We start from the raw sequence: 22,496 nt of genomic DNA on the forward strand, positions 1-22,496 counted from the left end.
CGAAGCACTTCCGTTGCGCGCACGCTTCCGCTGCCGAATTTTCACACCGCTTGGCGCCCAGGCGCGCTATGGCGCTGCTGCAAAAATGTGGAAGGGCGCATTTGGCTTCTGGGACTCCGTTAATCCGCCAGGCCGCGTTTCGAAGCCGGAGCGAAAGTTAAAATCCCCATAACAGCAGTAGGGGCTTGGTGAGGCTGAACTCTATAGAGAGAGAGTGAGGGCTACTGCGGGTATAGAGACCGGGCGCGTCGGAACGATGACTAACTGGCGTCAGGGCGTAAGCGGGGAGAGGGACATCGCTGTGAACTGACGTCTGCATCCGCAACAAAGGCAAGCGTTCGGCTTTCGTCCGCTCGTCCGCCTATAGGCTGGGTATACGGGCGGGCGTGATGATAGCTTCTGCTGCTGCTGCTGCTGCTGCTGCCTATGCTAGCAACCAGGGCACGCCAAAGGAAATGAGCTAGTGCGCGACGGCTGTGTGAGGCCCCGGCCTTATAGCCTCCGAAGAAGCGCGCATTCACAAAAGACAGCAGCCGCAGTAGCAGCAGTAGCGGCAGCAGCAGAAGCTATCATCACGAGCAATAAGAGACAATCGCGAAAAAAACGGCATATGCTGTTTTAAGCTGAAGCATTGTTGCCGTCAACTTTGCCTGCATAACAAAGCGCAATCAATAGCGCCGACGCAGCGTATGAAGCGATTGAATTAGAACAGTTCAGAATGGTTTAAGTTCAAGCCAACGGTTGGCCCAATGTTAGCGAAACGGATAAACAGTCTGGCCAGGTTGTTGAACCATTAGAATCAATTACTTTCGTAACTGGTTTCAGTTTATCGTACGCTACCGCGATATCTAGCTTTGTCACTAGCGGCTATTCTTTTCACTATAATATCCATGAATACTATATGAGCTGACTCAAGCCCGTTTTAATTATTTCCGTCAAAAGGTCAGCTGGTGTCTTCTGGTGAACCGTCGGTTTATAACGCACTTCAACCAGAATAGAAACATTTTCCGTATAAATTTAGTTAAACAGCAGTAGTTATTGCCTGCAGTTTTACAGCAAAGTTATTCAAATATAGACATGTAGGTCTCAAAACGTTTGGCCCGTCAGCACAGAAAGATCGATTTTTATTATTTCGAAAGAATATTTTTTATCGATTAACTGATGATATTTAGGTAATGTCAGCTTATGTTTCTATAATTATCCCACAAATGTGTTAAAATATAGAACTGTAAGTTACAAACAAGGGTGATCCGCCCGCTTAGCTGTTCTCCATTCGCCTCTGTGGGCATTTAAACCACAGCAATTTGAAAAACAACTTAAACCACCGACTTTTTGACGCAGGTTAGAAAGAAAACGATGGGCGGAAGCGAATGCGCTTGGTAAGAATATAGCTGCTGGACCACAAAGCTTCAGCGGGCAAAACTGGATACGGCGCATGGTATACACAAGCCAAGCAAAAAGCGGCCGGCCCAACTGTTAAAAGTAGCGGCCGTTTTGTATAAATGACAGTGGACCAACTCAAGGAAACGCACAGCAGAAGCGGCGGCAAGAAAAATGGCTGAAACGGCGTCAATGTACGGAAGCGGCATTTCCCTGAGCGCGGCTGGCGGTGGAGGTGTTATGGAGAGGGCGTGTCGGGGCGGCTCTTGCGCCGTTCTCCAGCCTCTAGAGCTGCGACAAATACAGCAGCAACAGAACGAAGACAAAACGCAAAAAGGAAACCTCTCCGGCGTGCAGATGATACAGCTGGACAGCAGTCGCGGCCGCGGGAGTAAAGAACCGCCGTCTGCCGTTTCCGCAGCCGTCAGACGCTTCAGTTTCAGCGGCGCTAGTTTTCCGTTCGACGACGTCAGCATTTCCCGTTCGCTGATAGCCCCCTGTCACCAGCAGCAACCGGGCAGGGAGACGAACCCCGCAGTAAAAACAACAGCCAGCAGTCACCAGGAGCAGTGGGGCTGCTACAAAGCACTCGACGGGGGCTTGGAGAGGCAGCGTTCCTGCGGCGGTTTCTCAGACACTAGCGATCTTACGCCGGTCGGCGAGCAGCCGTTTAACCCTCATACCCCGTTCTCAACGGCGCCCTTTGGCAGCTCTTGCCAGTTCGACGCCCCGAGGCCGTACGGTCACGATATGCAAGCTTTACACGGCTTTCCCCCGGCGGCTCAGCCATTTTTCGACCCTGCTATGCTCGGAAACGAGTTCGGGCGCCTTCAGAAGTACACGGACCTCGAATGGAACGACATGCGACGGAACAGCCTCCATTCAGTGTCGTCAGGTCGCTCCACGTCCAGCTCTGGTCTCACTCCGACCGGTCGCCTTTCCTCTCCCGACCAGGAGCAATCCCTCCTCCCAAACCTCTACCAGTTCCCGGAGCAGTGCTCCCAGGAGCCTAGTCTCTCTCCGCTTCTTGAGTGTATCTCGAGCATGCAAGGCCCTGAAGTCGACGCTTCTGAGATCCCAAGTCCGGTCGGCGATTTGCAGCGAAAACCGGGCACCGCTTTTAACTGGGACAACAACCCAGGCGAAGAGCAGAAGGCGAGCACCTTTACGAACCTGGCAGACATCAAGTCCGACTTTCGCTCTTGCGGCTTGGAAGGCCAGAACGACTGCTTTGTGTACGGGCGCTTCGGCGAGCAGGGAGCAGCAGTAAGCGGCGGCATGTTCCCGAACAGCTGCAGCGAGGTTATGCCGTACAGCGGCGCCGAACGAACAGTCCAGACAAGCCAGGACGGCTTCTCCAGCAGCCTTGCCTCAAAGCTTCCCCTGCTACTTTACGTAGGCGGGGTTCCCGAGTCCGGTGACGAGCAGTCATTCACAACATATCCTCCACCTTACAGCAAAGGGGCGTTTACAGGGAATCAAGATATCAAGTCGGAATCCTTCGAGTCGCACGTCTTCCCTGACGGCGCCGGTGAAGTTTCGTTCGCGGCGCCGGATGGCACTAGACTGGCGCCGTGTCAGGCCGTGAGCCCAGGCTGCCTGGACGAGAACAATCTCGCGAACGCTGCGCGTCTCGACGCCGATTGTTTCGTGGATAAATCGAAGCTGGTCGGCTCGCAAGAAGACGAAGAAGGGAGCAATCGACCTCCGTATTCCTACTCTGCGCTCATAGCGCTCGCCATTCAGAGCAGTCCGCGAAAACGCATGACGCTACGGCAGATCTACCACTACGTGATCACCTACTTTCCCTTCTACAAGAACAGCAAGGCGGGCTGGCGCAACTCGATAAGGCACAACCTGTCGCTCAACGACTGCTTCAAGAAGGTACCGAGACACGACAGCGACCCTGGTAAGGGAAACTACTGGACGCTGGACCCGGGAAGCGAGAAGATGTTCGACAACGGGAACTTCAGGTGCGTTCAAAGCGATTTTTTCTCCTAATGTGTACTTTTTTTCAATACGATCGGTATAAATAGGGTTGGTGGTGCAAACTTTTGCCTTTTTGTTTGGTTTCGGCTGGAAGTTGGCGTTTGCAAAGTTGTGCGTGTATCTTTAAACTTGTGAGGGTTTCGGCCAGGGCTGGCGATGTATGTTTTTGATATTGGGTTGTTGAAGAAGTTTGGAATTTACCTGCATTTTAGATATTGTAGAGGCTCCACCAGGGTCTAGCATGATATGTTTTGTGTTAAACAGAAAATCAACTTTTAAAGCTTGTTGCGTCTTACTGAGTGATACCCAGGGCTGGTACTTTTGTTGAAATGTTACCAATCGATTTAATGTCATCTCGTAGATATTCTACCCAGAGCTATCATTGTATTGTAGTAGTACCCATAGGTTGGTATTGTAAGTTTACCCTTAGACGAAACAGTAAATATCTAGCATAGTGTGTCGGTGCGTTTGTGTTACTAGTTTGTAAAAGAAACCAACTTACGTTTAACTTTACTAAACAAGACCTAAAACAAAGGCCCAGGTTATCCTATCTGTAGATACTTGAGAAACGCTTACACCCCTTGGGATTTGGGATGCAAATATAAAGGGTGGCTTTGTGCTTACAATTTAGGTAAGGAGGTATAAATGTATATTTGGAAATATAAAATAGAGGGCCATCTCCACATGACGGCTTCTCACCTGGGGTTGCATGCTGTCCTATCAAAGAGGTGCACATTTTTTTCAGTAAAGCTTTTGTTTTTTTCCCAGCGATAAACTTTTTGTATAAAACATGTGCCAAGTAACTAATACTTTGTAGCGGGTGAATGTAACAAACAGCAGTATTGGTTTAGATGAAGGCCTTGGAAAAACATGCCTGTCACTCGTATTATCACGGGGTCCACAAGTTTAATTTAATAAGGATATATGCCAGTTAAGAAGCCGAGCTCTAAACTAATCGCCCACGACTGATCATTGGCCGAGCGCAGTGTTAGCACTGTCCTGTATGATTCACGGGGCATAGTGGGCTTTCTCTAATCCACAAGCCAAACCCACCGGTAGCATAACAACAGTATCGAGAGATAGCAATTGCGTCCGAAATAGGAAATCGCTTAGGGCGGCAGGGCTGTCAGCCTGGCGAGCATACGTACGCAGAAATCGCGCTAGTTAACGAGGCCGCTCTCGGCAGCAGCAGCAGAAGCAGCACAGGCAGAAGCGGCGGCTTTTGCCCTGACGCGCCCATACATCAGGATGTAGAGAGCTGGCGGAAACGTGACGCTCTGTTCGAACTGTTACGGCGATCACGCAACCGGGTCTTTAAATCCGGTCTGCCGCTCGTGCGATTTACTTGCCCTAAGTGTGACGCTCTGTCGCGTGGAGGACGCTTCTCCTGTTGTTCAACTGCTAAAAGTCGCGAAAAAAGTTACACGCCCCCTTTTTATTGACATGCTGTTAGACGCCACCGGTACACGATGGAATCTTGCGTATGCATAAACCATATTTAGCCTTAAGTGTACAAGTGTATACTATCGGAACTATAAAAGGGCGTAACTTTATGGAATCCAAAACCATTGGCAGCAGGTTTCTGCCTGTCGATCACTGCTTCCTTGACGCGTATATAAACTATAGAACTCGACGTTTAAAAACCCGAGTGAAACTAGGATCATACATTTCTAAAGGAACATATATTTCGCCTAGATTGGCTTCGTCAGTTCCTTAATTCGAACGACTATTGAAACCAGTTTCTCTTGTGCGACAGCCGAAGCACGAGCGTACCCGAAGGTCGTTTAACCCGTCGCCATTAATTTGCGTTACGCTGGCATCTGTGATAAATGCAACGCGCATTAAAGAGGAGGGCAGCCCACACGTTCATAAGCACGCAAGTAAGGCCTTTGCGTTTTAGCACGAACTGTGCGTAACCGTTTCCCAGCTTTTTGCGTGCGCACTGTACAAAGATATATAAAGTACCAAAGACGTATTACGCTGATGTTTAAAGCGCGCAGAGCATATAGACAAAAAACTCAAGTCTCTAGCGAAACATCCAGTAACTTTTACTTTTCTCATGCCAGTAATTGGAATACGTGGGCAGTCCTTTAATCCTGTGAAAAAATTAGCTGCTTAAGGGTCTATATAACAAACGAACAAAGTTATAAGTCCACGATTTAAAGGGCCAAAATCATACATACAAAAAATCTCAGGCCTTTGTTGTGCGTCACAGTTACTTTTATCAGAAATGTTTCTATTTTCTTATCGACAGTAACTTTAGAAGGAAGCGGTCGTTTTATACCTGTAAATGCATCAGATATGTCAAATCATTGTGCTTTTTTGCACCTATCCACGGAAATTATAAAAAAATAAACTAGCTATCTATCAGGTTATATACTGTTTAGTGGCATAGGCAGTACCCCTCCCTTAACCTACAGCAGCACAGAAAAACTAGCCAGTGCACATTAATAATAATTATTCGCACAAACCTACATCCCGGATCTGGATTCGTTGGACCAACGTATATGGTAATTTACTTCCTAACATTGCTACAACAGAGTTCTAGAAATTACACGGGAACCCGAAGAACAATCTGTTTAGGTCTTTTAAATTCAAAGTGGCCCAAATAAATGAATCAAGCTTCCTACCGTTATACTTTTGTAAGCATACGTTTCCGGCAATGCTCATGACATACTTAAAAAATATTGGGCAAGTACCGACGCAACACATTTAAAAGTGTTAAGCTTACAGCTATTGCTATGTCCGCTTTTATGTTAGGTCGGTTACGACCAGCCAAACTAGTGGAATACAACTTATTGGTAAACCCAGTGGTTCCTTAAATGCGGGTCAAGTAGTGGGCTACGAAAAACAAATTCAGCAGACCACACAACCTGAGAGATACACTTTCGGATGTATAGTCTACGCGCCCAACCGCATTACGGTTATGAGTAGGATAATCATTTGCTGTGCTCTATCATGAACAGTAGCAAGAATTTATACCATTGAAGCCGAAATACAGACGAATCTATTCTGTAATAAAATGTCTGCAGCCGTTGTGTTTAACATGATGCTTCGTTTGTCTACCTTAAAATGTGTACAATTTAATGAAATTTTGACGTTTCACAAACCAATTTATAAATTGGGACATGAGAGAAGTGGTTTAAGAAATAATAATGGCCTCATTGGCCCCTTATAGCAATAACGCTGATGCGATTATTGTAGAAATATATTCGTTTTAAAGCTATAAAATGTCGGACTTTCACTATGTACCACAACTGCCTATAAAAAGTTTGCTATTATTTGGAGTGATTCAAGTCGTTTAATAGCAACCACGTTGAAGCGATTATTGTAGATATATATTCTTTTTAAACCTAAAAACATGTCAGACTTTCACTATGTACCATAGCAGTCTTTACAAAAATTGCTATCGTTTGGAGCGACTTCAATGGTTTAATAGCAATGGGGGGGTGCGAAATATTCTAAACTGAGTTCAATTTGCAATCCGTCTAACCCAAATTTTAACTTTCCAGACGGCGCAGGCGGCGAAGGGTGGAAATCAGGGAAGTGGCCCAATCTCGAAACGGCGGTGGCGGCGTTGCAGTACTGAGCGCTTGCTCGCAACAGCAGCAACAACAGCTGGTCGCCACCACGCAGAGCCTAACAGAGCAGCAGCAGCATCAGGCGTCGGGCAAAGATATCATTAAGCAGGAATACCCGACGGATATCATGGACGACTCCTCGTACGCCTCGCTCTACTCGCTCGAACCGCTTGCCGCTTCCAAGAACATCGACGATTGCCACGGCGTCGTGAAAAACGCCTTCGAACGCTTGCCCTTTGAAAGCGTTACGAGCGTCTGATGCTTGTTGCACCCGCCTTGTATAAACTATTTAACGCTATTCTCACCAAGCCTGTGGTTCTTAACCTGTGGGTTTTCACCCCTTGGAGGGAAAAAAAGAAGAAAATATGGGGGCAACTTTGACAACGATATAAAATGCAATTTAGTCATGAAATATATACTCTAATCTAGCCCTGGCCTTTCCGTAGGCCCGCGAAATATAATACAGGACTAGATCGCTGAACAGCAAAGTGTAGCATCCAGCCTTCTAGTCGTTAATTGGTTTAGTAATTATTTGAAATCGCATTATAAGCTCATTTGATTCTTTAAGTGATAAAACGTTTGTGAAATTTGAAGGGGTAACTAAAACCCATTTAGGCCTTCTCAGGGGTAAAACGATACAAAATGGTTAAGAACCACTGCTCTCCGTTTTACGCCAAGTCAAGTCGAAACGCCAGTCCGATCTGTTGTTTTACGTGTGCTCTCCCTAGCAAAGCAATCAAGTTCCCCGTTTTTCCTTGTATGCTTACTATATTCGACCGAGGTGCATGCATGTGATTACACTCAGGATATGTATCAATCTTTACGGTTGTATGTATACGAATGTAAACATGCTTCAACGTGACCAAAAAAACACAATACATGACCAAACACCACCATAGTTAGCTCTTTATTACGCTATATTCACCCGACTCGTAGCAACAACAAAGAAAGGTCGCTGAAAAAATGCGGTGAAAATAAACCCTATCGCTTCTCCTTTTTTCGCGTCTTTTTAGTCATTGCGTCCCTATGTGTGTAGACGTGCAACTCTTCTGCCTATATTTCATCCGCCTTGTAAAAAAAACAATCTTCCGCTTTCTAAGTGCAATATACGGAAAAGCTGCCTTTCAGTCTTCGAAACGATGCAATTTCTTTTCGAGTGTTCTTTTTTTTGTACATATTCGCCCGACCCCCCTGTCCTCTGTCGTTCCGTTATTGATGTATCACTTTGTAGCAACGATGACATGCAGTTTTGCACAGTTCTCTGTCGCCTAACCGCACAGAGAACCAAGCCTTTTATATAACTCCTTGACGGCGTATTATAGATAATAATATATATAAATAAACATTTATATATTATGTATTTATGTTTGGTGTGAAAATATGTGTTTTGAGACGTGAACGTTTGGTGTATAGGGGATTTAGAGGAAATTAAGTATTACGTTTTTTTTTGTTTTTTTTTCCCGTTTGAAACGGCGTGTTTTGACGGTTTGATTTCTAGTTTTTGTGTCTTGGAGCCCGGCGCGGAATCAATATTTATATTAAAAAAAAATAGACAGAATGTATTTATTTTGCTGATTTGTTATCGCCGGGCACTCTAACCTTGAAGATAGACTTATATATAAACAATGAAATCCACTTTTAAAGCCCAAACAGAAGTATAGGTAGCATTTTTAACGTTACGAATAACACCGATGTTGAAAGTAAATAAAGACATATTTGAAACGTTCAAAATGCTACCTACTTGTTTATGGGCTTTAATATTCTTACTATATTTTACTACAACCTCCATACATATGCTCCGACACTTTTTAGAAAACGCGACTTTGACCATCGATCCAAATTATCCAATTGTTTTAACCCAATTCTTTAAAATCCTTGAGATGTCTGCATAACTGATTACCTCCGCCCCCTGGTGGCTACCACGGTCTATGGAAAAACACCCTGCGCTTGTCCGTTTTATGCTTTCGCCTTCTTGGTCTTTATTTAACTCTTACAGTCGTTGTACTCTTGTCGTTCTCGCTATTTTACTTCTCTATATCTTTTGCTTTTATTTTCAAGCACTTTGTGCGGAATGATCGCGTTTGGATGCATCTTCTACAGTGTTAAAAATGCCCGTTGTGATTTGTACAGCTGTAAATACATAGACGAATGCGCGTTCTCTTTGTTAACGTTCTAGCATAAAACACTTCGTCCAATCTTCACTTTAGTAAAATTCTTCCCCGTTGCCTTGTCACATTTCATCGGTGTTGCTTTTTATTATATATATATATACCTACATAGTTATACACAAACTTCTCTTGCGCGCACCCTTCCCAGCCTATCACCCTCTCTCCATGCTTTTAGCTGGGCACCACGGCTTGTTCACCTTCGGACGCCTGTTCACGTTCGAAAGCCGCAATCAATGTGAAAAGTTCGGCCATTACAGCTTGAAGCGCCTCTTGTTTCGACACGACGTTTTTATGGCGTTTAATAAAAGATTGAAAGCAGTATTTTCTCATTGGCTTTTCTACTTTTGACTGTGGTATATAGCCTTAGTGTGTGGGCAACAACGCCCACTATTAAACTCCGAGCAGCAGAAAACAATACTAATGTCAGTTAGATTTGCAAGGATGATACTTCTATATTTTTGTAATGAACGTATTTATCTAATTCTAAATACGGTAATCAGGTGGCACTAAAGACAGAATGCAAACAAAAGCATTTCTACTTTGACCTGAAGCACGGTTGTGCGAAAGCTTGTCGAGAATCAATATAATTTACTTTAGTTCCACCTGATTCCCCTAATTCTATATTACAAGCGTGATTTTGCTAAGGTATTTATTAACGCTAGATAAGGAAATTAAAGGAGGCAGCTGGCGCTACGTGTATCAGGCGTACCTGGTAAACGGCAGAAAAGCGACCGTCGAATTCTAACCAGCATATGAGGATATATCAATTGCGGACGTGACGAAATTTCCTCGCTGGGGAGAAAAAATCCCCTTCAGATTAGCGCTCGACTGCAAAGCCTAAGGAAACGAAGACGGTTTTAAAGGAGGTCGCCTACGATGAAATTAGCTCGTTTGGCTTTTGTAACTCAAACCTAAAGGATTCGTAAGCTTCATATCCGTATAACATTCAAAAGTGTAACCAGCAATAAATAAAACGGGCAAGTAACAAGGAGCGGACCCTGGATTTTTGTTTGGAAAATAATTTTGGATGACGTCACGAAATTACGCCATCAAACAAGTTGCCTTTATCAATATGTCTTGCTGGTCAACCCCTTGCATTGTTAGTTTGGAACAACTGCTTACTATAATGAAGCTGATAACTATGATTTAAATTTGACGGGGAATAAAATGTCGTTTATCTGGTTTAACTTCTAGTTTTGAATTTTTTTTTTTCTAAATAAGGTCTTTCTTTTTTCGAGGCTAAGTCAATGTTTAATAGGCGGAAAACATTACCGCGTATAAACGTATATATAGTTGAATTTAACATGACATTTATTATACGTACCCTTTTAGGGTAATAAGGTTCCGTCAAGCGTGCTAAAACATACTATAAAAGTTAACAAAAACCTTTTTGAGACATGATATTTGCAACGTTGAACATTTTACGGGGGTACCGCCATTTCTCCATGTAACATGCCCAGGTCACTGCCAAAATTCACCCTGAAACTATCCCAGGCAATATGACGTAATGGCGTCCGCAATTAGGCACAAGGGAAAAAAAATCGAGCGGATAGACAGCACTCAAACGTCAGGGAAACAAGATATCTTGTTTAACGAAGCATAACCTCGCATCACCGGGCGAGAATCTATATTGGGGCGCAGCGGCGACGGCGAAAGTCAGTCAATTGGAGATCCTATGTACGTACTATGGCAGAAAATGGACCGATGGTGGGAATTTTACGCGTACGCAATTAAGAATTGCCCGGGCCAGCTAAATCGCTGTTTTAAAATAACAGTTGGTTATGTTTTCGTGCCATTTTTACAAAAAACTGGAAAAAATATTTTACTTGAAATCACACTAGTGACCCAAAATAATATAAAACCAGTATGCTGTTTGTTTGTTTTTCTTGAGAGCCGTTGTGAAATATACAAATGAAACAAAAACAACACAAAAATTAGCGTAGAAGAGAGCACTAAATCGCAATGAACAACTAAATGACACGCTAAACATGAAACATTGTAGCAAATGGTCCGAGCTGGATTTAAAACGAGGATTTAAACTGGCTTTATTCTTAGCTTGGTCAATATTGAAAAAAAGACAAACTTGAAGTTCTGCAATATCGGGCAAATATAAAAACAACAAACGATACTGGCCAATTGGTCACCGGATTAGGGATCTGTCAACCTAGTGCGCTGTTGTGATGTATATAGTTACGACTTTAGAATGGCTAAAATTTACGCATACGAATAAACATTTCAAAAATGCTGATGACAAAGTCGAACGTTTTGCCACAATTTTGTAGCTCCCATTATAAGTGTAAAGTAACGCAAACACTGTAGCAACAAAATTTGCCGTTTTTTCTTTAAGTCAGGCCTTACAAGAACTGGGATGACGCAGGTTTTTAATGCAAGGGGAGCCGCATCATCACCGGGTAATTTGGCAGGCTTTTGTTTGGTCAAAGGCGACGCAACACGCGTACGGCCTTTGATCTGACACGGCGGCGCTTTGATAGCTGTGATAACGCTAATCGCTTGCCTAAATAAAGCGATGCGGCTAATTGAATGGGATCAAAAGGCTTCGAGGCGCGAAAATTAAGGAATCGACGATGGCGCGCGTTTTAATTTTGTCCGGGGCGTGAGAGAATTCAGGTTTTCCCTGTAAATTGCGTCACTGTTTTTGGGATTTGCGGGAAATTCTGGTGTTTTGAATGTAAACATAAACAAAATAATCGATTAGATTAGTGATCGCAGGCTGTCTAAGTGCAGCAAATAGATGAACGCTTAACGTTACAATCTTTAACTGGTTAGAACCAAATTATAGAGCCGCCTGACAATAGCGCACAACGCCCGCACGAGTGCACTAAAGAGCAGCTATTGTTTTCCGCAAAGAATAAGCGGCTTATGTATTAGCTACGAATTAGGCACCGTTCATTTAAACACGCGCGTTAGATTTAATTCAAATATGTCAAAACTATAAAGTTTGGTAAAAATCCACTAACGACGACGCAATACAAATAGCAGAAACTTTGAAAAAGTGCAGATTTCGAACAAAGTTTAAACCGTACAGAAACACGTAGAGAAGAGTCATGCTGACTTTTTTCTCGCCATTTTTCCGCGACTCGGACAGCAGACGCGGAGCGGTGGCCTGGCGCACCAGGGCAGCAGCAGTCGGTGGAAAGTTTGCGGTGTCGGGTGTCTTTTAAGTACGGGGGCTGGGGTGGGGAAAGGGCGCAGTGACACCGCGCAGAGAAAGGGTAAAGCAGCCTTTGCGAGGGGCGAAGATTTAATGAAGGCAAAACCGAGAAAAGTTGAGCAGAGGTACGATGCGTACAAGCCGAAAGCCTAGTTTATTTCAGTCAAATAGCTGAAAGATTTTTTGTTTTTTCGAAATGTTTACAAAATGCTATACTTACTTTTACATGGGTGTGATGTGCATTCTATACGTTGAATGATTTTTGTTTTTATTTTGCAATTATTTATCGTGATGAGATCCGCTGGCATATATTGCTCAAAGGTCGTTTTAAAACTAAGTTTATAGAAAGTAGATTTTGCTTTTTGATTTTGTTTTATATACACGCATTCAGTGTGATATTTAAGGTGTTTCAAGGGAAAGAAAACGTTTTTTTTTAATTTTCCAACGGTCTCTCAAACTAGCAGTTAGCACTTTAGATGAAATAGTTGCAGTTTTGCAAAATATCTTAGCCGACATTAAATTCAAACTTTACAAGCCTGAGCGCATTTAGTCAAAAAAAAGGAAAAATAAATATTTTACTATAGGCAGTTTTTTTAGTATTATCTAAATACTTCGTTTGTGTTTTTATTTGATCGTTGCAAAGAAACGTTTATATTGGATTTTGACAAAACCTTAAAGCTGTCGGTTCGCCATTTGCAGGTTTTTAGACTAAACTATAATCGGCAAGCAAAATAAGATTTTTGAGTGCGCAAAATTATGGTGCTAGTGGACCGACACCTTGGCTCCGTAACCGCAGCAATGAACTCAACCTTTCCACCGACTCCTTCGCACGCGCCAACAGCCCAGGAAATGATCGACGTGCCTTCGATGTACGAGAACCTCTACCAGGCCGGCAACGTTCACATGGCGGGCTCTAGGGCATCGCATCCCGGCCATTACTCTCTTGAGTACTCGAACGGCGCCGCGGCGGCCAACCCGTACCTATGGGCGGCCGCAACCAACCCCTACAACTCGTCCTATATGCAAGGCTACGGTACAAGTCACCACCACGCTGCTGCGGTTGCTGCGGCCGGTCAACGACAACTGTTTGGACACCACGCCTCTCCTCATCACACCACAGGATTCGGCTGCGACTTCCCCTGGCTTTCTCTTAGCAGCCAAACTGAATTGTTCAAGATGGTGCGACCACCCTACTCTTACTCTGCGCTCATAGCCATGGCCATTCAGAACTCTAAGGAAAAGAAACTGACCCTGTCCGGCATTTACAGTTACGTTGCCGAGAACTTTCCCTTCTATAAGCGGAGCAGAGCAGGCTGGCAGAACTCGATAAGACACAACTTGTCGCTGAACGATTGCTTCAAGAAGGTGGCTCGTGATGAGGACGACCCTGGAAAGGGAAACTACTGGGCGCTTGACCCAAACTGCGAGAAGATGTTCGACAACGGAAACTTCAGGTGAGAAACTAAAAGTTTTTGCGTAGTAAGAATATCAAAGCCCACACAGAAGTAGGCATCATTTTGAATGTTTCGAATAACTCTTTAATCATTTTCAACATAGTTCAAAACGATACCTACTGATGTATCGCCTTTGATATTCCTAATGTGTCTTACTACAACCTCCAACCATTAGGCTCCACAGGAGCTTTTAATTTTTGCTCCAATTTTTTGGGCGTCCTTTACAAGTCGCCCTCATTGGGTAACTGTATTCTTAAACAATTTAATTGAACCTGATAAAAGGCGACATGTGTAATATGTCTAAACGTTGGAGTATCATTACAATAGTCAGAAGAGCTGTTTCAATTAATATTATGCATAGCTGCAACACTTTATGGAGATGTTATATAACGGCGTATGGCCTTAAAATTTCTATTTAGACTTGTTTGTGCCCAATTTGGTTTCTATTTAAAAGAACAATTTGGATTAGAATTTGAATAGCTTAGATTGAAAAACGAAAATTTCAAAGAAGGAATGGGAAATTAAAAATCCAGACATCCTTTAACGACCCGAAACGCACTGGGTATGGGTTAATTTCAAGACTTTTGTCTTAGAGCGGAAACTCTGAACAAATTTTTAAAGGGGAAAATTTCAAAGTCGATCGTTTAGCAAAATAGAGTTTAAAGACTATTACGAGTCCTTTCTCAGCTTTACGCCTTTACACTAAAGAGGTGTTGACCACGATTTGTCTTGTTTTTCGCGGGTTATAAGTGAAAGTTACGGGAGACGATACGACGGGCAGCGGCGGCCATTTTGGTTCCGGCTTCAGACTCAAACTTGTACCAAGTCTGGATTTACCTTACCGCGCATCTTAAACAAACGTCGCTCTACTGTCGCGCGTATAGGCGAAACAAATTAACAAGCGTCGTCGCCATTCCCGTGAAGTGACTTCAAAAACAGCGTTCAGGTTGCAAAGCACAAAACCTGTATTGATGCGATTGCGGTTTGCAGGGCACGAAATTCCTCAGCTCCGGCGAATTAATTAATAGCTCCAAGCACGGACGTACTGGAACAAAATCGGGCGATTTTCGCTTTTGATAAACAAGCGTCGACGGAAAGCGCAGGAAACGCGAAAGTAAACAGTTTACATGCGACGTAAGCGGATTAAGATCTAGCTCGCGTCGCTATCTCTTCTTGAGATCGCTGGAAATTTTCCTTTCTGCCATAAACGCGACCGAGTGACAGGCGATTGTTAGATAACAATCGGCAGCGCGCGGTCATCGCCCATTCCAGCAACGCATTACGACGCACCTTAACGCGTGTGGCAATCAACGCAAATCAATTTCAAAAAATCAACTCTAAGAAGCATTTTTATAGAGATTTGACATCCTTAGAATCACCGAGAGTTGTTGGTCAGTTACACATGATTAAGGGAATTCGGATTAAAAGCTGAGTGGTGTGGCCACATTGAACTATGGAATTAGAGCGATTAATAATACCTTTAAATTTTCTTAAATTTGTCTAAAAAATTTCGTGGCTGCTTCAAAACAAGTGTGTTTTTAAATGCAGCTTCAAACCTAAAAATCCAATCTAAAAAGGGTTTTCGCATCCTAAGAATTATAAATTATCGGGTGCTAGTCAGCTACAGAGAACTAAGAGTTGTGGTGGAAATCTTTTTATGGCCACATTGAACGTTGGAATTTATAATCTATGCTTACTATAAATTATAATTTAACAAAACCAATTAAAATTATAATCACAATAGAACAGTTACTTTTTTTTCCAAAACTTGTTAGAATAATCGTTGCTTCTCCGAAACAAAGTGTGTTTTTAAATGCAACTTAAAAAAGATATAACAACCGTAAAGAAAATGTTTTTTAAAAAGGTTAAACGCCCAACGAAGTAACAACAATCATATAGTACCGCGTTTCATCAGCGACAAAAAAACCGTCGACTTGTTAGTTAAAAAAACAACAAAAAATGCACACAATCTGAAAAACACTCTCGGCAAGGTAAACAACTCATCGGATAGCGCAGATGCGGGAAAAGCGATCGTAACGCGAAAAAGCAGCAGCAGTTGTTTCAGCGGTCAAAACCGATAGTTCAGCTAAACAGAGTTAAGTCATTTCTACGGCGCTCCTATAGAGTAAAACGACACCAGGCCACGGCCAGCAGTCGTCTCGAAACCTTCGTTCAGGTGCAAGAGGCTGAGGCGGTCGACAATAGATTGAGACGCAAAGCGGCGCCCTGAGCACTAAAGCCCCTCGAGGGGCTACGTAAATTTGGGGCTCCTTTTACAGACGCGCGCACCCCCGTAGATACGTGACGTCATGATTGAAAATGTCGATTGCAATTCTACCCCCGACTGAAAATCGTTCACGGATAGGCAGTATATATGTTGCACATATTGGAATCATAACAGAACAAAAAGCCCATAGAGAAGTAGTTACCATTTGGAATGTTTTGAATGTCCCTTCAAATAAAATGTTGAAAATGAATAAAGAGTTATTCATAAGGTTTAAAATGCTACCTCCTTCTGTATGGGCTTTGATATTCTTACTACGTCTAACTACAACCTCCAACCATTATGCTAAAATAAAAAAGAAGCGATTAGAAATAAGCATGGTTTAGACCTACTTTTGCAGTTATTTAAAATGTTCTGGGGATTTACGCAAACACACCCTGTTATAATCAATTGCAAGCATCGCATATTAATGTAATTTACTTTATTTTAAGGTAACGAAACGTAAAATCATTGTATACCAATAAGATAATCAGTTTACACCCCGGCAATTTGCCCGAACAAAAACAACAACCCGTTAACACGCTTTTTGGCTTAAGCTGAGTCCCAAGAGATTATCAGGACACTAGGCGACACGCGAAAGGCTAAACCGCGTTACACGGGTGTCGCTGACGTTCAGGCTGACGGTAAAAATGCTGTCAGAAAATCGCAAAGTTTGCCGGATAATCGCGTGGGCGCGCGCCTTTCGACAGCGATCGCTCTTCGACAGTAGATTAAGAACTCTGGCGCTGGGCAAATTAACGAGGACACTCGGGCAAAAGGCGATCGCGATTCGTAAAGAGATTAAACGAATTCCTCTCGGGCTCGCTTCGGCGACGCTTTAAGGCTTCGTCATTGCGCCCGACCGCGAAATAATCGTCACGGGGCGCTCGCCTGTTAAATTGACGCCGATCAATTTTACGGTCACCAGCAATAGAGTTTGAATCTTGGGGCCGAAGCCTCAGGGACCTGGGTGCTTCCCATAGAAGCATTGACGGTCACACGCCGTGGGCCGACGCAGGTGTCACAGTAACGCGACACGCTTCCGCCATTCCCACGTTCGCCCATACGGGGACTGGGGTTAGGGCCCGCGCAGCCCCCTGGCAAACTTCCCCGACTTATATTAAGGCACCACAGCTCGATATTGGTTGTTTTGAAACGGCTCGACGCTTGATTATCTCTCGGCCTTTCTTCACGGGAGTTGCACCCAACGGGTTATTTTCTTGCCTGGCAATGAACGTGACTGACGGTCGTACGGGTTGGCGACATTAATGTCGCCCGGAAGTGAAGCGACGCGTTTGCCGCTTGCCGCAACGGAAGCCCCTATTGGCGTGAACATAAACAAAAGGCGGTGATTGAGGATTTTCACACCTGGCGCAGGCGCATTTTCGTCAAACCAATAATAAGTCAAGCCCAAATGAAAAACTTTTTAAAGAGTTTTTTTTTTTTTTTTTTTGGAAACCTTGTTCCAGCGAGTGATTCACAAATGTGCAGCTGCAATAGTAACTTTGCAAATAATAACAAAGTAGGCATGCGGTCTGCCCTATCTTCAAAAGCTAAAAACTTTTTAACAAACTTTTTTGTTTTTTAAACTGTGCTTGGCGAAAGATTCACAAATGTGCAGCTGTAATTTTATTAATTTTACAAATGATAACAAAGAAGGCACGGATGCAGGCAAGTATATGAATCTTAAATGTACACTATATATCCACCAAATAATTTATATTTTTGTGCTATTTACAGCCATTGCCTTAAAAGTGTACCTGCAAAATTTATATTCCTTAGACCAGAGCACCGCACGCTATACTAATGGTATATCGCCCTGTGTTGTTACACAACCGAAACTGGTAGCAGGTGTCGATTTAAATGGCGTGTTTGGATACAAAGAAGCACAAGTTGTGTGACGCGACAGATTATATGCGCGAAGCCACAGCTGACTTGTGTCAATGCGTTTGATGTGAAAATAGATTACAGTATTGCCAGGTATAAGCTAGAGCCGTTTTGTCAACTGAACGCCCAATACCGCTGCTGGTTTGTGCTACTGCTGCTGGTAAACAAGATAATCCAATAATTTCGATTACCATCAATACGCCCCCGAGAAATCAATTCGCCGCAAACAAGTGAAGAAGATGAACTTTTCTGAGGCATTAGCATAGCCCATTCAAATAGGTCCAGGCTCCCATTTTAACCGCGCTTTTTGGGGGCCTTCTACTGTCAATTGGCCAATTTTTGCGGCCAATAACTGAGCAGCGATATTTCTTACTCTGTCATGTTGATGGGTCGATTTTTGCGCAAAATCCCTATAGAAACCAGTCTTGCCAGCCCTTTTAGAGCGGATTTAATGTTTCAAAGCTAATCCGAAAACAGCAAACAGTGGCGAATAATAGCCTGGAAAAACAAGGTTGAGTTTACCTTTAAAAATCAGTTGCTTAAATTCTTATTCCTTTATGTATTTTGACACAAAAACACCGAAAAAATTACTATTTTGCAACGCTCATCCAATTTGGTTAATTTTATCAAACGTGAACGTCATAGAACGGCGAAAAACATTGCCGGGACAATAAGGTTCAGTTCTGTAGCACCGACAAACAGGTCACCAGTGTATCGCTGCACGATCGCCGGCCACGTTCCCTACAGGTCAGCGTATAGGTCGCTAAAAGAATTTAAGAGTCTGTCAGATTTCTTAACAAAATGCCTAATCTCAACGCGTCATCGGCTAACGAGCCCTACGACTAGTTGGCGTAAACAGTTGAAGATTTGGCGGTTTCGTCTCATGGATGCACGCGCGTGTTCGTGTTTTCGGTACATTTTCATAGCTGGGAAAGGGCGGTAGGTATTAGGTAATGTCACGCAGCCTAATGGTAATTTTGTTGCCGATGCAAGTACGAAATCGCAACCTCAAACTGCAAAATAAGCAAATGTGGCATTCGGCCCGTTTTCGTGGCCGGTTTGCACTCTTAAACGGTCGGCTCTGTTTTAAGGGACAATTTGGCGGTTGCTTGGTAAATTTAAAAGATAAGGGAGAGAAGTTGACAGTTAAAATATGTCTGTACAAAGTCTAACTTTACTTGGTTGTAAAAATTAATAAAGAGGTTTGACGAAAATGGGGAATAATCGGGAAAAATGACATTGAACGATTTTAGTTAGCCTTTACCACCGCTTTGTAAAGTGAAAACAACGGGGCAAAAAAAGGCATAAAATAGTTGGAAAATGGAATCAGGTTGTAATACTGGACAACATCTGTTTTGCAGTCAAAACCGAACTATAGGGGTATGAAAAGCGGCGTGTAGTTCGTTGAGATTAGATACAAACTGTTTACAGGTAATTGCGTTTGAGATTTAAAGGCAATAACAGATAGAAACCCGGGGAACAAACACTTTAAAAACAAAACCAGACTGTGATTAATGCCCTTGAGCTTCCTTACAATGTATACACAACAAATGTACTGAAACACCGACCAAGATCCAAACACGGCGTAAAAACAAGTTGAAAAGGGGAAAACGGTCATTACAGATAGAGTCCGCCTTATTTAGAGTTGCGTTTATTGCAAAAAACTCGGTTGGGATTGGAGCGGATTAGCGGCGCGATCCAATGCTGTTTTGCGAAGGTCTTTTGCCCGCAGCACCGTCGCCACTTGGCACTGGTTTGGATGAACTTACAGTCGAAGGTCCGAACCCGCTTTTTCGTCGGAATACTGCGATGCCGACGCGCGATAAACTATGTTGGCGTAAACACTCTATGAGCGACGCTCGGCAATAATTGGACCCGAGGAAGCCTGTCACTCAAGCAGGCCGCAATCTGAAGGCCAAAGCAGCGACTTTAGGGCGAACTTTTTTGTGATTGCTGATGGCCGCCCGGGTCGGGTTGTTTTCGCGCTGCGGGCAAACCTGCACTTGTACTGTTTACCCGGGCTAATTAATATAGCGGCGTTTGGTGTAAACAGGCGATAAATCGCTGCTTCGCCTTTGCCACCTTGATGAATGGACGCTCGATCGACCGGTCGGCTATGAGTAGGTGGTTGGGTCGGAAAGTTAGTTTTGTATATAAAGAAATAATAACAACCACATTCTTGAGCCTAATCGCTATCCCCAAACAATGTACCAACCTCTCAAAGTTATGTCGAGCGCCCTAGATTTGCTGAGCCTAATCGCTATCCCCAAACAATGTACCAACCTCTCAAGGTTATGTCGAGCGCCCTAGATTTGCATATACCCTCTTAATTATTAGTTGTGTCACAAAATACACGCGGGAATATCTTCACCAGCGGCCAGCATACACCCTTAGGACTTTGACAAAGTTCTCTATACTGACAAGTGTCATCAAATTTACTCGTTTTCGATGATTTTCGATCAAATCAGTGATTTCGAAACTGTGAAAATAAATATTTCAGGATACATACTCCGATTTTGCTTCAAGTTCCTAACCTTTGACATAAGTTTCAATTTTTTTACTGACATAAGTTTTAAGTTTTTGACAGCCAAAGGATTCACCTTTTTGACTAACAAAAGTTTCACTTTTTGACTGACTTAAGTTTCAGTCTTTGGCGCACTTTTAAACATAGAAATCTTAATCTCTCCACAGGAGGCGCCGTAAGCGCAGGGACATACAAAGCACCGAGAGCAAGCCGGACCGACCGGAGGATTTTAACCTTCCCAAGATACCGCACTGCTACTCAACCGCCGCATCCTACGCCGCCTCTTCGCTCTCGCACAAGTTCAGCCAGTCGCCGGACACAATGACATACGGTGAAGCACAACAACAGCAAAGGGGAGACGAGCACCAGCTTCATGCATCCACGGGACAGCTATCGCACACCTCACCAGCCCACGGCGCGTCTATGGGCGCTGGTGAGGGTCAGGAATTGCTACATGATCAGCAGCAGCAGCCTGGTCTCACCTCGCCGCACGCCGCGCAAAATGGCGCGCACTCGGACGGATCAAGCGTGGACATGTTGCCTCACGAGATGAAGCATTACCACCACCCACAACATCAACAACAACAGCAGCAAACCTCACAGGCGCAGCAGCTCACCCCTACAACTCCTAACGCAAACAGCGGTAGTATTTCCGCCGCAGTGGCCGCAAGCATTCTGCCCGAGTTTCGCCCGGCCGTCAGCCAGTCACAGCTGGAAGTAGCCCGCTATACAAACTTCGCTCACCATGGGTCAGCGGCGGCGGCGCAAGGGACTGCTGGACAGTATCCTGGTCACTATCCGCTCGGCCACTCGTTTTCAGCGCCCGGGTTCGGTGGCCAGTCGCACCAGTACCCTTCACCGCAGCGCCAGTTCAACTTTAGCGTCAATAACTTAATCCAGCGCCCGTACACGCGTATGTGAGCTGGGTTTAATATTGGAGAGCGCTTTGATAAAACGTCCAGGTTCCTATCAGCGCTTCCTGCGAGAAAGCTTTGGGACAGGAAATGTGGCTTCCTTGGAAGAGAATCCACGGGCACGGATTCACGGTGTAAACGGAAATGACGTCACTCTTATTAAAGCGGATACGTACCATGTGGTATTACCGGTACTCGACCTATACTAAGTATTATAGGACTAGGCATACCTATCCGACTCCAAGTTAGTTTGTGCATTTAAGCCTCTGTCCTTAAAAACTTAAACAATTTAAACTTAAATTAACAAATTTTGATAGCATATTATATTTTACCCAAGCTGGTGCAAATTGTAGCCTAATAACCTGAAAAATATTACCTATAACTTTTACTTAAACATCACCTTTGCGTTTTTGACCATATGAATGACGTCATGTGGCATTGAAACAAATAGTCGTACTATTTATTGGATTTTGGTAAAAAAAATGTACCGAACATCCCTAATTCAGCCGCAGGCTCCATGAAAAATCTGAGCGACAATGCTACCTAAAACAAAATTGCAAGGAAATTGCAGTTTGGCAAAGGTCTCCAAACTTGAAAACCAGCTTCAAAGTCAACTGTAAAACGCCTAAATCAGCCGACGTAGGCGCCTAGCCCACTTGGACTTAGTTACGCCATTTCCGGAATAAAGAAAGCATTCAGAAATATTTTAAGCGGTGCTGTGTTGTGTTTCGCGAAGGCGCTTCCTGTGTAGTAAGGTATACATCTTTGAACGCACAACTATATTATTTAGTCTTCTTCCGAAATTCTCCAGTTCTCTTTTCTGAGTATTAGAATTTACCTATGTTTTTTTGTTTGTTTGTTTATGCAGCGTGTACATAAATTTTGACCGCGTATCACTACTGTTCCGTTCGCAAACATTAAACTACCAAAGTAAAGACTGAATGTTTCCGAGATTATTTCAGACACATCTGAACATGGGAAATTGTGCTGCACAGCTAACTTTACAACAAAAATAGTTTCAGTAGTATGCTTTCAAAGTTATTTAGAACAAGGCTTGGCACCTGGGCTGTGGGTTCATATATATACCAATTGTTATTATCTATGGTAAGTTGGTAACCTATACCGAAGGGGTCTACAGGATTTTTCTAAAGCTGCCACTTTTGC

At 43.7% G+C, this 22,496-nt stretch overlaps 2 protein-coding genes across 2 annotated transcripts; both read left to right on the forward strand.

Annotated features, from left to right (window-relative positions):
• Window positions 1-1,554: 1,554 nt before the first annotated feature.
• Window positions 1,555-7,209, forward strand: LOC146165029 (uncharacterized). Its single transcript, XM_083380915.1, has 2 exons — window positions 1,555-3,353; window positions 6,882-7,209. The coding sequence occupies exons 1-2, from the start codon at window positions 1,555-1,557 to the stop codon at window positions 7,207-7,209; spliced, it is 2,127 nt and encodes a 708-aa protein (XP_083237041.1).
• A 5,786-nt stretch (window positions 7,210-12,995) lies between these two features.
• LOC146165030 (forkhead box protein I1-A-like) lies at window positions 12,996-22,253 on the forward strand. The gene is made up of 2 exons (XM_083381778.1): window positions 12,996-13,744; window positions 20,586-22,253. Exons 1-2 carry the CDS (start codon window positions 13,047-13,049, stop codon window positions 21,337-21,339), a joined length of 1,452 nt encoding a protein of 483 aa, XP_083237904.1. The 5' UTR covers window positions 12,996-13,046; the 3' UTR covers window positions 21,340-22,253.
• Window positions 22,254-22,496: the final 243 nt, after the last annotated feature.

The sequence above is a fragment of the Ascidiella aspersa genome, chromosome 2, assembly GCF_963924565.1.
Source record: "Ascidiella aspersa chromosome 2, kaAscAspe10.2, whole genome shotgun sequence".
In the NCBI taxonomy this organism is placed as follows: domain Eukaryota; kingdom Metazoa; phylum Chordata; class Ascidiacea; order Phlebobranchia; family Ascidiidae; genus Ascidiella; species Ascidiella aspersa.

Coding starts and splice junctions, on each gene's coding strand:
- LOC146165029 (XM_083380915.1), top strand. CDS start 1,555: ATGGCTGAAACGGCGTCAATGTACGGAAGCGGCATTTCCCTGAGCGCG. Junction 3,354..6,881: donor TTCGACAACGGGAACTTCAG/GTGCGTTCAAAG, acceptor TTAACTTTCCAG/ACGGCGCAGGCGGCGAAGGG.
- LOC146165030 (XM_083381778.1), top strand. CDS start 13,047: ATGGTGCTAGTGGACCGACACCTTGGCTCCGTAACCGCAGCAATGAAC. Junction 13,745..20,585: donor TTCGACAACGGAAACTTCAG/GTGAGAAACTAA, acceptor ATCTCTCCACAG/GAGGCGCCGTAAGCGCAGGG.